This window comes from Panicum virgatum, chromosome 8K (genome assembly GCF_016808335.1).
Source record: "Panicum virgatum strain AP13 chromosome 8K, P.virgatum_v5, whole genome shotgun sequence".
NCBI classification, from domain to species: domain Eukaryota; kingdom Viridiplantae; phylum Streptophyta; class Magnoliopsida; order Poales; family Poaceae; genus Panicum; species Panicum virgatum.
This window is the reverse complement of record NC_053143.1, coordinates 4,272,891-4,292,405: the sequence shown is the minus strand read 5'-3', so window position 1 is coordinate 4,292,405 and position 19,515 is coordinate 4,272,891. Positions and strand designations below refer to the sequence as shown.

Sequence of the window (19,515 nt, the reverse complement as noted above, 5' to 3'; positions counted from 1 at the left end):
CCCTCCCCTTGCCTCATCGCCATCGCACACTTGCACCGTTGCATGCGAGGCAGGCAGCGGCCACATCTCAAGTTGCAGCAGCTCCACACACACACCGTGCAAGCAGCGGCTAGCGCGCGCAGGTAGAGCACGCACGCCATCGAATCCTCATCTCATCTCCCGGCGTTTATTACCGGCCGGCCGGCGAGATGTCAGCCAGAGCGCGCGGCGGCGAGGGCGGCGGGATCCAGTTCCCGGTGGGGCGGCGCGGCCGGTACGTGCCGGTGGTGGACGCCGGGTGCGGGTGCCGCCCGCGCCGGCCGAGGCTGCTCAGCCTGCCGTCGTTCCTCAAGCCGTGCCACCAGCTGGAGGGCGGCGGCGGCAAGGCGGCGGGGCCGAGGCGCGGCGGCGGCGAGCGGTACTCGTGCGCGTCCACCTCCACGGCCTCCTTCTCCTCCTCGTCCGCCGCCACGCACAGCACCGGGTACTCGTCGGCCTGCTCCTCCGACTACTACTGCCACCACCCGCCGCGCGTCGTCTACGGAGCCGCCGCCGCCGCCGCCGCCGCGACCAAGCATCAGCAACAGGCGCCGCCGTCTCCGCCGCTCCCCAAGCATCAGCAGGCGGCGGCGTCCAAGACGAGCTCGCCGCAGCCGAAGGCGAAGAAGGCGAAGAAGAAGAGGCGCGAGAGGACGACGGGGCCCGCGGCGGCGGCGGCGGCGGCGGCGGGGGGAGGCAAGGACAGCGAGGCGGACGGCGCGGGCGTGGGCGTGGCGGTGGAGAAGGAGTCGGCGGACCCGCGCGCGGACTTCCGGGACAGCATGGTTGCGATGGTGGTGGAGATGGGGCTGTGCGACTGGGACGGCCTCCGCGGCATGCTCCGGCGCCTGCTCGCCCTCAACGCGCCGCGCCACCACGCCGCCATCCTCGCCGCCTTCGCCGAGGTCTGCACGCAGCTCGCCGGCGCCGCGGCGGCCGCGGCCGGGCCTCCTCGTACTCCACAGCGGTCGCCGACGGCGTACCACCAGCACCGGCGCTGACCCCCCGCGTCGACGTCGACCACGCGCCCAGCTATGCCGGCTTGAGGTCATCCCGGCACCACGCCATCAACCTGCTTCCTGATGCTGCTGTAATGGGCCTGGTGGTGACACGATCTCATCGCACAGGAAGCTAAGTTACAACTTACTACAAGGGACAGCAGCTGCAAGTGCAAATTGACTGGTTGTTATAATCAGTAAACTAATTAAGCTAAGCATATATATAGTAGTAACAATAAAGTAAGAGGTGTGCTAGTGTCAGACTACCATGTGGCTGATTTCAGTATGTACTTGATGAGTGAGTTGTTGCTTTTGGTTTCCTAGCTAGCTTAGCGTCTGTAATCTTGCAGAGTAATGCTCCCTAATTTACAGTCAGTAGAATTCCAGTGAGAGGTTGTGCTTGCTTGTGTGTTGTGTGGCCTTTGGTCTTGCATGAATGTGATCCATCCATCCATGTGTGTGAGGTAGGATTAGTCGAGTCGTGTACCACTACCAATCTGTAGCTGTACTCTGTACACGTATGTGCGTGCGTGTGACTTGTTGAATTTGTACGCGTATGATGTTACGTGTTTAAAACTAGACCTGGTTTTGATGTACGGTGCTAGTCAATGAGACTCGCTAGCTGCAGCGAGCCACCACAATTATTAATTTAATTTAATTTAATTTACACGAGAACGAACTCTTCTCTTCCACGGAACGGAACGCGAAGATGGCGTAGTTGAGAGGGGGAGTCCATCGTCGTTGCGTGGTGCGCATGTGCAGATGCTGAAATTGCTGATGAGGTGCCTGTTCACACGCCACGCTCATCAGTAACAGTAAGGTTGTAGACTTGTAGTACGTAGTGTTTCAGACCAAATCTTAAGGTAACATTCATAGAACTTTCTTCCTTAGGCTAGTTTCAAACTTCAAAATTTCAATTTTTTTGTAAATCGCTTATATGATGTATTAAATGTAGTCGGAAAAAAAAATCGCATTACACAAAAAGACGGTAAATCGCGAGACGAATCTAATGAACCTAATTATGCCGTGATTAGATACTAAATTACTACAGTAAAGCTACAGTAAACATACTCTAATGATGAATTAATTAGACTCATTAGATTTGTCTCATAGTTTACAGACGAGTTCTATAACTAATTTTGTGATTAGTTTATATTTAGTACTTCAAATATGAAAAAAATTCCTTTCATAATTCAAAAAAAGGGGAACTAAACACGGTCTTAATTAGAAAAGTTGAATGAAAACCTGAGCTCGTTTTTAAAAGTTCAGTCGAAGCATCCGAAGAGATACTAATACCTAGTTTTTTTTCCTTTTTCCGGAAGACCCGGAAATTTTTTTTTCCCTGGGCCGCCCCTCTGGGCCGTGCAAAAGCCTCCGGCCCAACCTCTTTGAAATCGCTGATCTCGAGCAAACCCAGTTCCGTTTTGGGCCCGAGGGCCTTAAATATGCGCCGGGCCTGCTGCTGCTGACAGCCTTCCTGTGTTTTCCCCCACAACAGCAAGCGTACATATGACTGTGTTTAGTTCATTTTTTTTGGATTTTTAGTACTGTAGCATATTTCGTTATTATTTGACAATTAATATCTAATTATGAACTAATTAGGCTTAAAATATTTATCTCGTGTGAAACAATTATACCATTTAATTAGTTATTTTTCAACTGTATTTAATGCTTCATGCATGTATTAAAAAATTCGATGTGACGGGTACTATAGAAATTTTTTTGAGAACTAAACATGACCTCCTCGTCAGTTTCCTGGTCTCTGGTATGCGAAATCACTCATATTCCCCGTTTAAATCAAACTAATTTAAGCGGAACCAAATTTAAATTTGGTACCACCGCAGCAGTACTCCCAATCTAAATCAATCCAGCGATCGGTATATGCAGATGATGTGATCCTTTTCTCTTCTCCCAATGAAAAGGACCTTGCCGCCACTGTCACCATCCTTGAGATCTTTGCTCAGGCGTCAGGAGTACGTATCAACCCCCATAAATGTGCCATCACTCCAATCCAATGTGGTCTAGCTGAGACAACCGAGTTGCTAAAATTCCTACCGGGCTCCTTGCAGGCTTTTCCTATCCGATACTTGGGTATCCCTCTTTCTGTTCACAAACTGAAGAAGAGGGATCTCCAACCTTTGGTTGATAGGGTTGTGGCTGGGCTGCCAACTTGGAAAGCGGGGCTAATGACAAAGGCTGGTCGTGCAGTGCTTGTGAAGGTCAAAATGTCAGCGGTGCCGGTTCACACAGCTATAGCCATCTCTATTTCGCCATGGGTGATAAAATGCATCGACAAGCGTCGTCGTCCCTTCCTTTGGAGAGGCACGGAAACGGTGTCTGGTGGTCACTGTGCCCTGTCATGGCCGAAAGTGGTTCGTCCAACCGAGCTTGGTGGTCTGGGGCTGCCTGATCTGCAGCTGCAAGGGTTTGCCCTCCGCATGCGCTGGCTTTGGCATCAACGCACCGATCCCAATCGCCCCTGGTCACTATTGCCTGAGCGTCCTGAAAAATTGGTTCAAGCCATGTTTCATGCTTCCACTTCGGTACAAGTTGGAAACGGGCTGCGCACTCTCTTTTGGACAGATCGGTGGATTCAGGGTCGCTCTATTGCAGAGACTGCTCCAGCGTTCTGGAATGCAGTCCGCCCTGCGGCTCGCAATCGCCGCACGGTTGCGCAAGGATCGCTAAACAGAGCATGGGTACGTGACATCACAGGAGCACTCACAGTCCAAGTGCTCATCGAATATCTGCAGGTTTGGAATTTGGTGCAAACCAAACCTTGTACGATCCGGTAGAGGACCATTTCCTTTGGAAATGGACGGCTGATCACCAATTTACCACTGCCTCGGCATACCAGGCCTTTTTTATTGGTCAACATGCCATCCAGGGAGCGAAGCTGCTCATGAAAACCAAGGCACCAGGACGATGTAAATTCTTTATTTGGTTGGTTTTACATGATCGATGTTGGACAGCGAAGAGAAGAAAGGGACACAATCTTCAGGTTGATGACTCTTGCTCGGCCTGTTTGCAACTCTCCGAGACGATCTCTCATATATTGATAGGTTGTGTATTTGCAAGAGAAGTTTGGTTGACCCTGCTGCGCAGATGGAATCTAAACAGACTCACTCCTCAACCAGCTCAAGATGAGTTTGTAAATTAGTGGCAGCAGTCACGGAAACAAATCCGGCGTGAAGACAGGAAGGCCTTTGACACCTTAGTTGTTCTGACTTCCTGGTTATTGTGGAAAGCAAGGAATAATCGAATTTTCCAACAAAAAGCTGCTTCGGTTCATGAGATGGTCGCACAAGTGCTAGAAGAAGGAAGTGCTTGGGCTAGAACTGGTTTTATTTGTTTACAAAGAATGTTTCCGTTGGCAGTCGTTTCTAGGTCGCTAGATATTCCAAATGTAATAGTCTAAACTTTTTCTTCGTGTTGCGGGGGAGCTCGCTACTACCGCGATCCTCCTCTTGTACTTGAAAATTCTTCTTCTCCTCTTAATGAAAAACATGCTTAGGCACGGTCGCTAAAAAAAAGTAATCAGAATATAATGTTCAGAACCAACTGATAGCTAATGCAGAGAAATATTTGGTGATTATTGCAGATTAGGCGGGACACCGAAGCAGGTGGGGCCTAGTCTTGCATAATGTTCTTGTGGGCGAGGGACAACTCCAAGAGATTTGTTGTTGCGCGAGATATCTTCAAGGAGTTCAAAGACTCTCTGCATAATCAAATTAGGTCAATTACAGTATGCACATAAAGTGGACCGACTTTGCAATAACAAAAAAATAACAACTTCAGCTCCTCTTAATTCAACTAACAATGACCCACCATCCATATGAATTTAACCTAACCGATTTGAATTTATTCATATGCATGTTCCTATTAAAATAAAACTACAGATGACATGAGCTACGACATTTACATGGGGGGTAATTAATTAAAAACAAATGAGGTTAAATCGAATAAACAGAGCTGGGGATAGGTACGGTACTTGAGTGCCTCCTTCATTTCAGCATTTGCCGGGTCCAACTTCAGGCCATCAAGAAATGCATCACATGCTTTTTCATAGTCCTGAAAGGTGTGGTTTGCTAAGTCATAAGGATTACTAAAGCAACACAAGCGTCATAACATATGTTATGCTTAACTCACCTTCAAGAGCATATGAGCAGCCCCTTTCCGGTAGTAAGCTTTTGGCCAATAAGGCTGCATAACCCAACATGCTTCAGCGTGAAGCAGAGCCTTCTCTCCTTCACCCATTTTAATCAGGCAGAGACTCCTATTGGAGAACAATGTTGCATCAGGTGGACCGGCACTCTTCATTATAGCCTACACCATATCAAACCAACAATTAACACATAAATATATGCTAATTCTACCAATAAACATGCATCGCTGCACTTTTTCCTAATGTCACTACTACAGAAATTGGCACAGTAATGCTGGTACATTATTCCCCATTTTTAATTCTTAGTATAGTTTCAAAATGTTCCAAAGAGTGGGGATAAATGAGCGCATGGTGCAGCATATACCACGGAGTAGAGTTTTTCTGCAGTAGAATAATCTTTGTTCTTGTATGCCTTGTTTCCTTCTAGCTTCAAATCAGCCAGATTCATTTTGTACACAGGGTCATCCTGAAACAAAGAAGAGGAGCTTGTGACCAGATCACATCTTACTTGTAGATCCACACTGTTGCAAATTACACGAAGGCATATTACTTGTAGAGCAGAGCCAATAGGCACAACATATGAACCTGTAGCAAATGCTCTACGGAAAATGGAGACATCGATATTACAGTTACAGCATGCGGAAGAACCCTTAATATGCCATCTTTGCCTCCCAAAAAAAAAATAACCCAAGGAATAACAAAAGCCTGTTAAGTGAATTGGAGTTGGCTAGAGATGAAATAAGATAGTAGGTTTAAAAAAGAAGGCAACTGTAGCTATAAGTACGTTTAAATTCTGATTAAAATTGAAGACAATAATGGACAATAGCAACACATTTCACTGGATTAAAGTCCAGGTGAGCTGGAGATTAAGAGGAAGTAACACATAAAAAACATTAACAGTATCAGCCCCACAATTTCCCCATTGTTATGCACAACCAAGTCTAGTGTGAACAACAATATAAAAGAAAACTTTAATTCTAAAGCCAGCGAACAGACCCAAGATATGTGCACATGTCTCCATGTAATCTAATAAGTCAAATGAAAAATAAAAAACTAAGACTTACCTCTTCAGGAATGTTAGGATCACCACCAGCCTCAATTAAACACTCATAAAAATCTGTCAAGCCCTCATTTGCAGCAAGTATTAAGGGGGTGAACTTACAAATGCCTTTCGTCACATCAGCACCAGCCTGATACAGAAAATATCACAGATGCATCAACCCAATGCAAGAGTTCATTTGTATAGGGACTTGCTAAGGTACAACCTTAGGAGGTAAGATCTCAAATAAATCACTACTACAGAAATCTTAACCGAGACAGTCAAAAAGCATTAACTGAGGCAATTTTTACAAATGCCTCGGAGCGAAGGTCATGATTAATCATGGCATTAACCGAGGGGATTTTCGTGCCCGCCTCGGTTAATCCTTTAACCAAAGCAGTTTTTCTTAATTTAACCGCCTCGGATAATCAAATAAAAAAATAAACAAAAAATAAAAATCCGCCGAGCCCATCATGGGCCCATCGCCGTGCCTGGCCCCGCCCAGCCACCGCCGGGCGTCCTCCGCGCCGCTGTCCTTCGCGCCGCCGCGGCTGCCCCGCTTGCCGCAAGGACTGCCGCTCCGGGCCGCGGCTGCCCCCGCTCGCCGGCTCTTGATGTCGCAAGGGCCGCTGCACACGCTGGTCACCCCTGCTCGCCAGCCCCAGACGCCGGATCCGGCCACCAGATCCGTCGCTTGCCCACCGCAAGGTCCGCCAAAGAGGGAGAGGGAGACGGGCGCATGAGAGGGAGAGGGGAAGGAGAGAGAGAGGGGCGCCGGAGATTGTATGGTGGGGAGAGGGAGAATGGAGAGAAATCTAAGAGGAGCGAGATATCAAGCCGAGATGGACTGTTTGGGCTTCAAGTTGGACCTATATTTTCTAAGACGGGCCTTATAGTGTGCCCGCCTCGGTTAATCAATATTAATAGTTATTTTAAAACTGCCCACCTCGATTAATCCATTTTGTGAGGCAGTTTTTCAACCACCTCGGTTAATGAAGAATGACCGCCTCGGTTAATGCTGGTCATTAATCGAGGCGGTTATTTTTCCTGCCCGCATCCGTGGGCTTTTTTAAATGTCACGGTTAATATTTTTTTTGTAGTAGTGAACCTAGGCTTGATTTTTGAAGTGCGAGCAATAATTAATTAATCATTAATTAATATTTAGAAAAAATAAAACAAAAAACTAACAAACTAAAATTGTGCTTACTTTCCTATTTCTCCAATAAATAAATATATTTGGAGGTACCATAGCAAGGCTCTCATTTGTAAAATTACAACCTTGGCCGACATTAATCCCAAGAGGAATTAGTAAACTCAAATCATTTTAAGAAAAATGTTTATTACCTTAATCAAATGCTTGACGCAGTTCATTGAGCGAGCGTAAAGAGCAGTGAACAAAGGAGTAAACATGGCGGAAAATTCTTTGTTGCACTATCAATAGATTTACGAATATTATTACTTTTACAGAGAAAGTTTGCATTCAAGTTGTAAGCAACGAAAGAAAATAGTGGTTTGAGCCACGGTATGAAACTTCTTTAAGTGGTACATGCCAATGCGGCACAACAGTCAGTCATCAGTGAGGAGCAAATATCATGCAGAAATCAAAGAACAGTCCATTGTGTGCTGTGGAAGAAAGAAAGTTGGCAGTGTGTGCTGGAGGAAATAACAAGAAAAACGCTGCCAGTTACCACGTGTTCAGTAGCTAACGTCGAGTAGTTATTCATACTTGAGACTTAGCTCAGATAAATTCAGTTTGTGTTGTCCTGGTCCCCAGAATTGTCCTGGTTACCAGGTTGATACAGTTCATTAGTTAGTGGGCCAGTTACCTATTAGTCGTGAGCAAGAATCTAGGTGCAGTTAAGCTAGCTGCTAATTACTCGGCATGATTTTTCCTTTGTAAACACTCATTTATGAATAACAGGAAATATACACAGAAAGCTGCATCCTTTGCAGCACCAAACACTTGCGTGTTTGTGTGTACTTGGGAGTGTGTTCCTGTGATTAATAAACTACAAGCAGCAGCAGTGAGTGGAGAAGCTTACGAGGCACATGCCGATAACAAATTAAACACTCTCCAAATCACATAACAAGTTCTTAGAAAATTGGACCGGAAAAGGGGGTGGGGGGGTGGGGTTGTATACTATGCTCATGTTCTGTTTGACTTAGCAAATAACTCTTGAACCCAAGAAAATACAAAACGGAGTGAATATACTATCATTTTAATTTTCGACCGATAACAAGGATAAAATGGCAAGATTTGTTATATCAAAAGTAACCACCTCTATTTCACAATGTTCAGTTTTTTTACATAAGAGGGGCAAAAGCTAAGGAAGCTTGACTGAAATGGATCATGTTATGTTTATTAGATGTGTTATTGTTTTATTCAAGGTGTACAAGTTTCATACAATTTCATTAATGTTTCTCAAATATTGCCGCATAGCCATGCGAACCAGACAAGCATTGTGAAATGGATGGAGTACTAGATTTGTATTCCGAAATCTTATTATGAAAATATCAATTTATTAGTATATATGTATTGGTACAAACATATAGAAGTTAGTGGCAAGAGTTTAATTCTACTTTCTAGAAAACCAATAGAAAATAAAAAAACTAATAGGTAGTGCCAGTTTTACAGAAAATAAAGATAAAGGGGTATTAAAAACAGATTAATTAGTCAAACCAAATGGTCAAAACATATCAATAGTACTAAGAAATTGCTGACAAAATGTTAGTAACATTTCTTTCATGAACAAGGACAAAACAATAGCAGACATGGGTAACTGTATCAGCTCATGAGAACAAGAAATGTGCTTGTCATGTTTAAACCTTACACAACAGTTATTTTTCTGAACTTAAGTCACTTTCACGGGGTATCTACCTAAATAACAACCTGCCTCAATTGGTTGTGCAACCTCCCGCGTCATTTTGCATTCGACCCATGTGACTTTCTGAGCACTAACACTACCACAAAATGACACTAATAGTCTTCCATTTGAACAATCTATGCTCAAAACGTATATAGCTGGATTGGATATAGTAGATACCATAAAGACATTAAATAATTCAAAAATATATTAGAAAATTTTTATATTCATTCATGGGAATCTTTCTCAGAAAAAATTGGAACCAACAAAAGTATATCGTGAATGTGACATATCACATGCATTTCTTGCTTTAGGGTCCATGATGGAAAATCAGACAAGTCGTGTAGCATATTTCATGATCCTTGTAGAAGAAATTAATTAAGAAAAAATATATTAAATAAGTATTGGTGTAACCACATACTTCCTATATATATAATACATAAGAACAATGAGATGCATGCATGCACGATGTACACCCATGACCCGCAGGCTTATTTGGATCGGCATCATGATCAAGAAGATATCTCACAGCCTCCACGTTATTTTTGGAACGAACTGCACAGCTAAGAGGTGTATCACCTACGAAATCATCAAAATAAAGTTCAATAAATCAAATCTTCTCATAAGAAACATCAACGGTGAGTTGTTCTATGACAACATGCTTGTAAACAAATAAAATCTCTACTACTAAAAAGAACGATTGGGAGAAAAAAATTTGGTGCGACCCTAAACCCCTCCCCCTGGTGGCTCTGCCGTGCGACGATTGTATCCGTCTGATCGCTTCGTCCGATTCTAGTTAATTTGAATCCCAAGTTTTCACGCACGCACAACAAATTCAAAACGATTTTGACCTTTCCTAATGAGGACGACATGTTGTACTCGTGGGTGCATTGCACATCATGGTACTTTGTCTTCGTACGTACCACACGCTAGCAACACATCATGGTACCGGACATGCATTGGATGCGTGGATAGATCCTCTTGATGTTCAATTTCAAAAGTTGGAAATTCAAGACGCATGCATCTGGACAAATAGTATTTAATATTGCTTTAATTAGATGAATTTTACTACAATCTAAACAAATAGTTTTTGTGGGATAAAATTTAAAAGCTAAATGAACAATCTTTGCGGGACGGAGGGAGTACGTGGCCGCCAGTGCATGCATGTGGTGCAGCGTGGACTTGCCACCTCCTCGCGAGGATCTGAAGATGCACGCGCAGTACTTTAATTTGACGAGAGAGATCAAGGTTGAGAGACCCTAATCATGAAGTACTACATAAATAATGCCTATACGTTGGAACTATATATAACTTGGGGAATTATTATGGATGGTAGGAACAACTGCATGGAACAAGTCAGGACAGTCCCAAACAAGAACGCAACACCGACACTAGCTGCATAACGATGCGCCGTGCGTCCCCGTCGAAGAAGAAGCTGCCCGAGTCGGCGGCGTCGAAGTAGACCGAGTTGATCGTCTTGGACATCTCGTTGCCGCCCCGCCGCCGCCCGCCGCTGCTGATCGAGGACGAACATGTGCCGGCCGCTCTCCGGAATTGAGCCGGAGTACATACAGTATGTAGGAGCTTGTCCCGTCGCCGGGAAAGGGAGGGACGGACGGACGGCGGATCCGCGTGCGTGCAGCTACCTACAGGCTGGTCGCTTCTCAAGTCCCAACTCGGTGGATGTCGCTGACAAACACTAATTTCGGTTCCTACAGCTACGGCCTACGGTGCCGCACCACTGGTGCTCGACGCAGCGCGGCGAGGAGCAAAGCTGGAGTGGTCGGCCGGAGAACAAAAGGGTGCGACACTCGTCATCGGCAGCATGTGTAATACTCCGTTATAGCAGCCGTATACCACCAGCCACATCCAGTCAAGTGATGTAATGGCAATGGCCTGATGAGTACACCGGTGATCTGATACTAGGCCGGATCAGGCCACTTATTTATTAATAGTCTAATAACAAAGCCCCACCAGTACGACCTTTCAGAATGATCGCTGATTTGCTCCAGACATTATTGGCTCTGGGTCACGGGCTTGGCAACTCTGGCCGATTCCCCAGTAGCCAGTAGAGAGTGGATAGCCGGCTACGGATGACGATTCGCCTATCACCGATGCACTAATGAGCACATTGGTAGACGATAAAGCCGGCACAACAGCTCGAGAGACGCTGAAATCAGATCAGGCCTGGCAACCTATAAGATATTCCTCCAGTTCCCATCTTGCAAACGCAATCAGGCCAGTTGAGCAGGAGAATCCAGTGAGATTGGGTTGCAAGGCACCGAGGGGACGCGAGGTCCGTCCAAAGACGACGGTCGGGACAGAAGCTAACGCCAGCATTTCAATTCGGATGGATACTATCTTCTCGTGTGATCTAATCCAAAACCAAACCTTGTTTAATACACCGACCAAAAATGCCTACAGGAGGTTAACTGCTTAAGGAAGGGGCAGGGCGAAACAGTTTTGCATCTCAAATTACAACCTGACAACCGCTATCAACTCGCCAAAGAACAAGTATTTGCAACTCTGGGAAGAAACAGTGAAGGACCAGATGATTGTGGAGTTATCAGAAGTAGGATACCATGCTGATGACTCTCTTACTTCAGGAAGGTTGATGAGATGAAAAGGAGGGCATATGTAACACATGCCGTGCTCACTTCCAAGTTTCTCGGACCTGACAGTATTGGTGGAATTACAGATACCATCAAGAAGGTGCCAAGGAACCACGAAGCAAAGAAAGATCCAAACCTGAAAAAAACCACAGAAAAGTCCATTGACGAAAGCTAATAAACACCAAAAGAACCGAGAACAGTAAATGTTAATCTCAATAATAGCCATTATACTTAATTCACAAGAAATGTAGACGTGCCCACTTAGAACATGCTATTATCAGTCAACACTGCTACATTTCTACTGCTTGCATATCAATTATCAGTTCAAAAGGTTGTGATAATAACCTTAAAATGACCAAACCAAATTGAATGAGCGCTAAAATGTGCAAGCTGTTGCAGTGATCAATCACATATGACTAGCCTCTGGCCCACCCTGCTAGTCGTCTCAGAATGCATGAGCTGCATCTGCAAGCATTTGCCCACAACTTTTATATGCTTATGCTAAGTATTGTGATTTATCAATTGAACTACGAACTGGCATTATTGGCATCAGCAAGTAGATAGTCCTACAAACACTCCTGAGCAACCAGCACTAACCAGGCAGGCGGTTCTTAATGAGATGATCTACGTAGAAACATCATATGATATATGGGCAAAGAGACTTTCTGGGATCACAGAGATGATAAAACAAGTCCTCACGAATATTCTGGTTAAGCAAACTTTCATAATAGTATCTGATTAAAGTGGGAGAAATATGTTTACACCACAAGGTCACAGAGTTTGTGGTTTGCTTCAAATTATATATTACAAGGGAAAATTACCTGTTTCTACTCCATAGAATGGTCATTTAGGAATTGCAACTACCACAGTTGGAATCTATATTTTCCACTCCAAGCATTAGCCTCTTAGTTTCTATTGCTCAGCTAAAATCTTTACTCTTACAACACATATGTTAATTTAGCAATAGCAATCTACTTGATCAAAAGGAAGCATAGACGAGCCAATTTAGAACATGCTCTCATCAACCAACACCGTTATTCTGCCACTTAATCTCTATTATCAGGTCCATAAAAAATGTAAGCTGTTACAAGTATCACTCAAAGTTGGCAGTTTTCAATTCACCCGGGATGATGTAACAATCAAAACAGGTCTTCAACGAAATTATGGTTAACAAAACTAAAGCATTATAACAGAATTTTGATTAGATGAGGAATTATGCTCACACCACAGGGCAGATATAGTATATTCTATTAGGGATACTCAACCACTTGCCACTCAATAAAACGACCAATTAGGATTTGCAACTACTCCTATTGTGAACTATATTTGCCACTTCATAATTAGTGACATAACTTTCTATTTCACACCATCTTTACTTTAATTTGTAAATATCAAGATTGATCTGCAGTACAACCTACAATGCTAAAATGTATATGTTACCCTTTACTCAAAATGTTAGATGTGTTATAAGTTAACCAAGAAACCCATATTAAATATAGCAATTATTACACTCTAACTCGTAATCCAGACCTCCCCTCCAGTGATCAAGCTCTATCATTGCCCACTGCAATACAGTCTCTACAGATATAAATACAGCTCCCAGCATATTTTTAAGGATGCATGCATGATGTCATTTATCATTGCTATCTGCTAGAAGTTCATGACTCATCAAGCATTGATGAGAGATCATCTGATTTGCATTTGCTTGCCCATGAAAATGAAGAACTGCTTTTGTGTATCACATATATCTGTGGAAAGAAAATATGTGCCACTGCATATCTACCTTGTACAGGCTGGAATGTGAATATAGTCAGTTTATTGGGTGGAAACATTGCCGGGCATAGGATGTTGCTGAAACAGATTTTACTTGTCACAACTAACAGGAGATGCATACCTGTTTGTTGACAGGCCAGTGGTGGGTGGATACTAGGTTGGATTTTTGGGGTTTTGATGAAGAGAAATTTTTTCCAATTGGAATAAGAATGCTAATGCTAATATAGTCTACCTTTGTTCCAATTGGATACTAGGTTGACACTGTACTTGTAGACCAAATTGTGTATATGGTACTGCAAGGAGGTGCCCAAAAATGGTGCGTGAAGCAGGAGCCCAAAAGCAAATGCTGTAGTACTATGAGGAACAAAGGTAGATTAATGCAGCTGCATCCTTAACAGACAAAAGTTATAAACCAATCAATAAACCAGAAGAACATACCCATAAAAGAATGCTCGCCATCCACTTCTGACCCTCTGATAAATGAAATAGATATTTGCTGCACAAGAGATGGCCACCTGAAGGGTTGGCCCTTCTTCAGTAGGAAAAGCAATGGTAAGCGCTCCAAGTAAGATAAAAGTAATTGCTGTCTGCCAAATGACTTTGCTACGTGGTGTTTGAAATCTGCCTCGAATAGCCTTGACTGCACGTGACTGACTAAGTTCTCTAAGTTTTTTGTTGAGGTCCATTTTTGGTTTTTTCCTATCAAAGAAACTCTGCATAATAATCCTGTCATGGGCAGACTCAATTGCATCAACACTCGGCTTATGGCCTGCATACTTGCTTATCAGATAGTTCCTGGCAGCTCGAATCTCTTCTTCAGATGCTTCCCTGCTGATTCCAAGACGCTGATATGGATCCTTCACATGGATTCTAGGAAAGATGGCTGAAATAAAATCAAGTAGTTAAAAAAGAGTTTTCAAGGACTGATAACAAAAGAACGGTTGCCAACAGCACAACTGAAAGGGCAAGTAGAGGTATATGTGATTTATAAAACAAGGCAAAATAAACGTCTAGGTCCCTTGCTTTGTCTCAAGGGTCAAGTTCGTCCCTCAACTTTTAAAATGGAAAATCTAATCCCTCAACTTTTATTTTTGGGTCAAACTTGTCCTTGTACTTATGTAACGCTTCACATCGGTATGAGACTAATGCAAAAAGTCATTTTTGCCCCTGCCTTCTTTCTCTCCTAAAATAACGGCATCACCGTTTGCGCTGGACCAACTGATAGAGCAGACCTAGATGTCCTACCAAATCCACAACTACCTAGCTCTCTACTCCTCCTTGCTCGAGTAGAGGAGCAACCAGTGCTTATTGTTTTATCCGTTTCTAGCACAGTAGCACCATCGAGCCAGCGAGCTAACATAGACATGTAGGTCTCTCTCCTCAGCTCCAATCAGCAAGCAACATGCAGATGCCTGCTACTGTGCTCCAATTTCTCTCCAGCATTACCAAGTCAATCCAACCGCATTGAGGGGAAGAAACTAAGAGTAAAATGGACTTTTCACATTAGTCTCATTCTAAAATGAAGCATCATGTCAGCAAAAGGATGAATTTGACCTAAAAATAGAAGTTGAGGGACTAAATTGGCCAATCTAATAGTTAAGGGATGAAGTTGACCCTCTGAGCAAAGTTGAAGGACTAAAATGTCTGTTTTGCCATAAAACAAGGTCGGGACAAATAGGTGATATTGATTACCGAAATTTCATGTTCTCGACATATACAACATGTTGAATGTGGTGCAGTTGGCAACGATAACATTCAAGGTTTATTTTTAACACGTAAGATCAATTTTATTCTCTAAAACAAATTACTCGACCAACTGTTCCTTAGTATGCCATACCTCAGGGTTTCTGAATTTCAATATGAAAAAACAAATGCTACACCATCTCATTGTACGAACTGATTACGTAAGATCTTCCTGTCATAGACATGGTTAGCAAATACTCACGAGTCGAAGAATCAGCCATGTCCCCAAACGATGCAGTTGCCAGAGGTACGATTCTGGCATTTCTCTGTGCATAACAGAAAGGAGTGCCGTACTTTGTGTACCTGCATTGAAGCATTTGGTTGAGAAATTCAATTTATCAAAGCAGGAACTAGAGTAAAGCTTTGAAAAAAAAGGCAGTTGTCACACGAACAGTAAGACACCAAACCTATCCGCATTGATGAAGATTTTGTTCTTTTCCTTGCATCCTTTGTTGAAACTCAGCGAAGAGACAAGTCCCAAGGGTGCGGTCGATACCCTTGAAGTAGCTGGACATCGCAAAGTCCTCGAGGGGTCGGTCGCTAGACCATGAGCCAACATCCCTAGAAATATCTGAATAGCTTAGACTCTGAGTGATTTTTTTCTGCGAAGCAAAACAATACTACATCAAGGGCAAGTAAAAACAAATACGGCAATGCCCAATATCAGCATAATTGTCACCACTCGGAAAAAGACATATATGACATAGTTTATGTCGCCGAATGTCCACCAGCTTAGTAGGTTGCTGACTGACTGAATGCACCTTTTTTCCCCCTATTCTAAGGATATTGGGGCTTAAACCATGACCACAAATATCAAATGTTGTACCCCTAGGCCACATGGTTGCTCCCGAGTGCACATCCATTATGCAGTATGATCCTTAAATCTATTTCATCAATGCAACAGACAAGCGGTGACTTCATAATAACCTGAAATGAACAGGGGAATAGGGGTTCAGTTGAACCCCCCTCCCCCCTCCCCCCACCCCCCGCCCCCGTTTTTTTTTTCTAGAAATTAGAGTTCGCCCGCACCCAAAGCGCCATGGCATCAACTGAGAGGACCTAACGCGCGCCGAAGAAGTTAATCGAACCCAGCCAGAACCGTGGACGGATTGATTGCCGGATTGGTACTCCACCGCGCAACAAATAAACTCCTAGGAACCGATAGAGAGAAACAAACGCAGCAGCGAACAATCTCGCGGGGGGGGGGGGGGACAAAAACGAAACTCGGGCACAAATCCGCCGAAGCAAGTTAGGGTTTCTCACCACCGAGCGGCACCAGTCCCGCGCGCGGACGATCCTCCTACGCTCCGCGCCGGGGCCGGAGGCGGAGGGCGACGGCGACGGCGACGGCGTCGGCGACGAGTGCTACGGGCGAGTCCCTTCGGGGGCGGCTCGGCGGATGGCGTGCCGGGTGGTGGTTCGCTGGGATGAGGCAGGCAGGCAGGGGCCGCGGGGGTGGCGGGCCTCGCGCACACCGGAAACAAAAAGGCCGTACGCTGCCCAGCCGATGGCCCACCCAGGCGGCCCGCGATTGAAGGCTGCGCCTGCGCTCCGGCGAGCGGCCGCCGGAGTCTCGGTAGCTCGATTCCCTAAAAGCGAATATTTTGGGATTTAACAATATTATACATTCAGTGGTAACCGTTGTTCTCGTCGACAGCGAGGTGTTTGCGGTGACTTCGTCAATCTCGAGGATTTACCGGCTCAGTCTTTGAAGATACTCATAGAGGTAGGGTTTGTATACGTGTATTCATAGGGGTGTGAGTGTGCGTGTGTATTCATAGGAGTGTGAGTGTGCGTGCGTTGTGAGTGTCTATGTTGTACAGTGTAATTAAAAAAATGCAGCGACGCCGGCGAATGGGGACGGGATGGAAGAGAGAAGAGAGAGACTGAGGCCTTATTTGGTTGCACACGGTTTCATTCCGGGCCAGGAATGATAGAAACAATAAGAAATATAATAACAGGTCCAAATCTATTCCGGGTCGAAAACTATTTGCAATAAAATAAGCTTATAATAGATACAACAAAAAAACCCGGATTCATTCCGCATCTCTAGACTTATGGATTGATTCCGGGTCTCTTGTTGTATCTATTGTGAGTTTATTTTGTTGCAAGTAGTTTTTAACCCGGAATAAATCCGGATATCTTGTTATATCTCTTATTATTTCTATCGTTTCGGGCCCAAAATAAAACCGTGTGCAACCGAACAAAAATCCTGAGTCAGAGGCGGATGTCCCTAGCCTCCCGCCCCGGCTCAATTTTGGACGTCTCGCTTCGGCCTCCCCACAGAGGAAACCGATCCATGCCCCGTTGTTAACGGGGCGGGTCCCCTACGGAGTTCCGCTAATTTGAAAAATTTTGCGAGCTTGATCCGTTTCCTGTCACTCTCCCTGTAAGCGGGCCCATGCTGCTAACGTCAGCGTCGGGACCCCGCCTCACCACGACTCATTTATCCACTTGGCCAGACACGGCTACGCCACTTGACCCAAGATGGGTACACGTACCTCCCGCGTCTCCTTTCGCGCCTCCTTGACATCGCCGCCCTCCGCCCCCGCACGCACGCGCGGCTCTCCAACGTCTGTTTTGTGCCGCGGAGATCCGGCCTCATCCGCCCCGCCTCCGCCCTCGTCGTCTCCTCCCCGCTCCCGTCTCGTCCGCTTTCTTTAACAAACCTTGAGCTTTTCTACTGGTCCTACCCGAAACACAGTGTTATGGGTAGATCGATGGACGAATGCTTTATTAACACTAGTAGGATGCACGTGCGGCACACACGTGTTTGAAGAACAATGTTGCGAGCAAACTTTTAAAAACTAATTATATGGTGAAATAAAGCAATGAGATTTTAGTATTGGTTGAAAATAAAAATATATATTATTTCTAATATAAAAAATAGCAGGCTTCAATTATTAATGGTGATAATTGGGCAATCAGTTGGTTCATCTACTGATTACCATTCCGATTATTAGCCACACATGATTTTGAAACCAAAACTATTAATTTTAATACCAACAATTTTTTCATAAAGTGTGAAGACATGCATGATGGGGCTGAATGTCAGAGCAGTCTTGGTAGGCATGACATCAGCAATTATTACAAGATCTTATATTATCAATTATTACAATGAAGTAGTATAGATCTAAAGAAAAGATCAAACATTCGTAGTGACCATTTTTTATCATCCAGATCATTCAAATGATGTACGCTTAGCAACACCTTGTCGTATGAGATGCACACCCACCGAGATTTGATAATGATCGGCCAACTGGTAGGCTGCAAAGTTTAAGCATAATTAAGTTAGAAAGCTTCATGAAACCATAATATCATAACCATTATCAAAAAGACAGACACCTTGCCTCCTAATATTATACTTGTAGCACATCCCTGTACACGATGTTTTTAGTTCTTTTTCTAGTTGGGTCCAAATCTTCATTAGGCTTTGACAAGACCCATGTTGTGTTGCGTGATAGACCTCTAGACAAAGCAACATATAGTTGTCCATGCGAAAACACAGGGTAAGGAGGTATATCCCAACATTATGAATAGTTTGCCCCTGTGCTTTGTTGATCGTCATTGCAAAACTTAATCTAATTGGAAATTGTTTCCTCTTAAATCTGAATGGAAGTGTAATGTTCTCTGACGGAGATAGTGGGATCCTTGGTATAAAAACCCTTTCCCCAGAATGTTGGCCATTGACAATTTCAGCATCAATTGCATTATCCTCAAAACCTCTCACCACCAGACGAGTTCCATTGCAAAGGCCGTTGTGAGGATCTAGATTACGAAGCAAAATTATAGGACAATTCTTCTTGACCCTGAGTTCATGAGGAGGCAATCCATTTGGTGTAGTTGAGTTAAGAAAATCAATCGGGTAGGTATTCTGTGAATTGTCATCAACACAGTCAAAACTGTAGTACACCTTTTCTTCACCTGGGAACATATCAATCATCCTTGCATTAAGTCGGTCTACATACTCATTCCTAGTTGAGAGGATAGCACGCTCACGCATGTACCCATCATTGTTATAGTTAACCTTAAGATCTGGAAACACGTGTTCAATGAGGATGTCAATTGACTGCTCAGATTCATACTCGATCACTATGTCATTAGGAAGTTGAACATAGTCATTTCCGTACATTTTCTCGGTCCCATTACTTATCCTTAATAAGAACTCCGAGTACCACTTGTCATTTTGTGCTCTCATGTTTTGCTTAAGACGGATCTTGATAACCTTTTCCCATATATACGAACACAGAAGGGTTGCATCAGTTATCTGAGCCCTTGTTCCACGTGGAACAACAGGAAGGAC

General features: G+C 44.2%; 3 protein-coding genes across 5 annotated transcripts; 1 reads left to right on the top strand and 2 right to left on the bottom strand.

The window, feature by feature from the left end:
* Window positions 1–1,431, top strand: LOC120643622 (transcription repressor OFP8-like). Of its 2 annotated transcripts, XM_039920031.1 has the most exons (2): window positions 1–566; window positions 603–1,431. In XM_039920031.1, the coding sequence occupies exons 1-2, from the start codon at window positions 189–191 to the stop codon at window positions 1,017–1,019; spliced, it is 795 nt and encodes a 264-aa protein (XP_039775965.1). In that variant the 5' UTR covers window positions 1–188; the 3' UTR covers window positions 1,020–1,431. The 2 variants fall into 2 exon arrangements, with proteins under 2 accessions (XP_039775965.1, XP_039775964.1); XM_039920030.1 differs by having other exon boundaries at window positions 1–1,431.
* A 3,138-nt stretch (window positions 1,432–4,569) lies between these two features.
* On the bottom strand, window positions 4,570–10,569 carry LOC120645336 (hsp70-Hsp90 organizing protein-like). Its single transcript, XM_039922137.1, has 6 exons — window positions 10,489–10,569; window positions 6,246–6,371; window positions 5,546–5,647; window positions 5,166–5,342; window positions 5,008–5,087; window positions 4,570–4,734 (listed from the first exon to the last, which is right to left on the bottom strand). Exons 1-6 carry the CDS (start codon window positions 10,567–10,569, stop codon window positions 4,647–4,649), a joined length of 654 nt encoding a protein of 217 aa, XP_039778071.1. The 3' UTR covers window positions 4,570–4,646.
* An 854-nt stretch (window positions 10,570–11,423) lies between these two features.
* LOC120643621 (protein CHAPERONE-LIKE PROTEIN OF POR1, chloroplastic-like) lies at window positions 11,424–16,769 on the bottom strand. 2 transcript variants are annotated; one of them, XM_039920028.1, is made up of 5 exons: window positions 16,476–16,769; window positions 15,620–15,814; window positions 15,415–15,515; window positions 13,908–14,352; window positions 11,424–11,832 (listed from the first exon to the last, which is right to left on the bottom strand). In XM_039920028.1, the coding sequence occupies exons 2-5, from the start codon at window positions 15,769–15,771 to the stop codon at window positions 11,682–11,684; spliced, it is 849 nt and encodes a 282-aa protein (XP_039775962.1). In that variant the 5' UTR covers window positions 15,772–15,814; window positions 16,476–16,769; the 3' UTR covers window positions 11,424–11,681. The 2 variants fall into 2 exon arrangements, with proteins under 2 accessions (XP_039775962.1, XP_039775963.1); XM_039920029.1 differs by having other exon boundaries at window positions 15,620–15,773.
* Window positions 16,770–19,515: the final 2,746 nt, after the last annotated feature.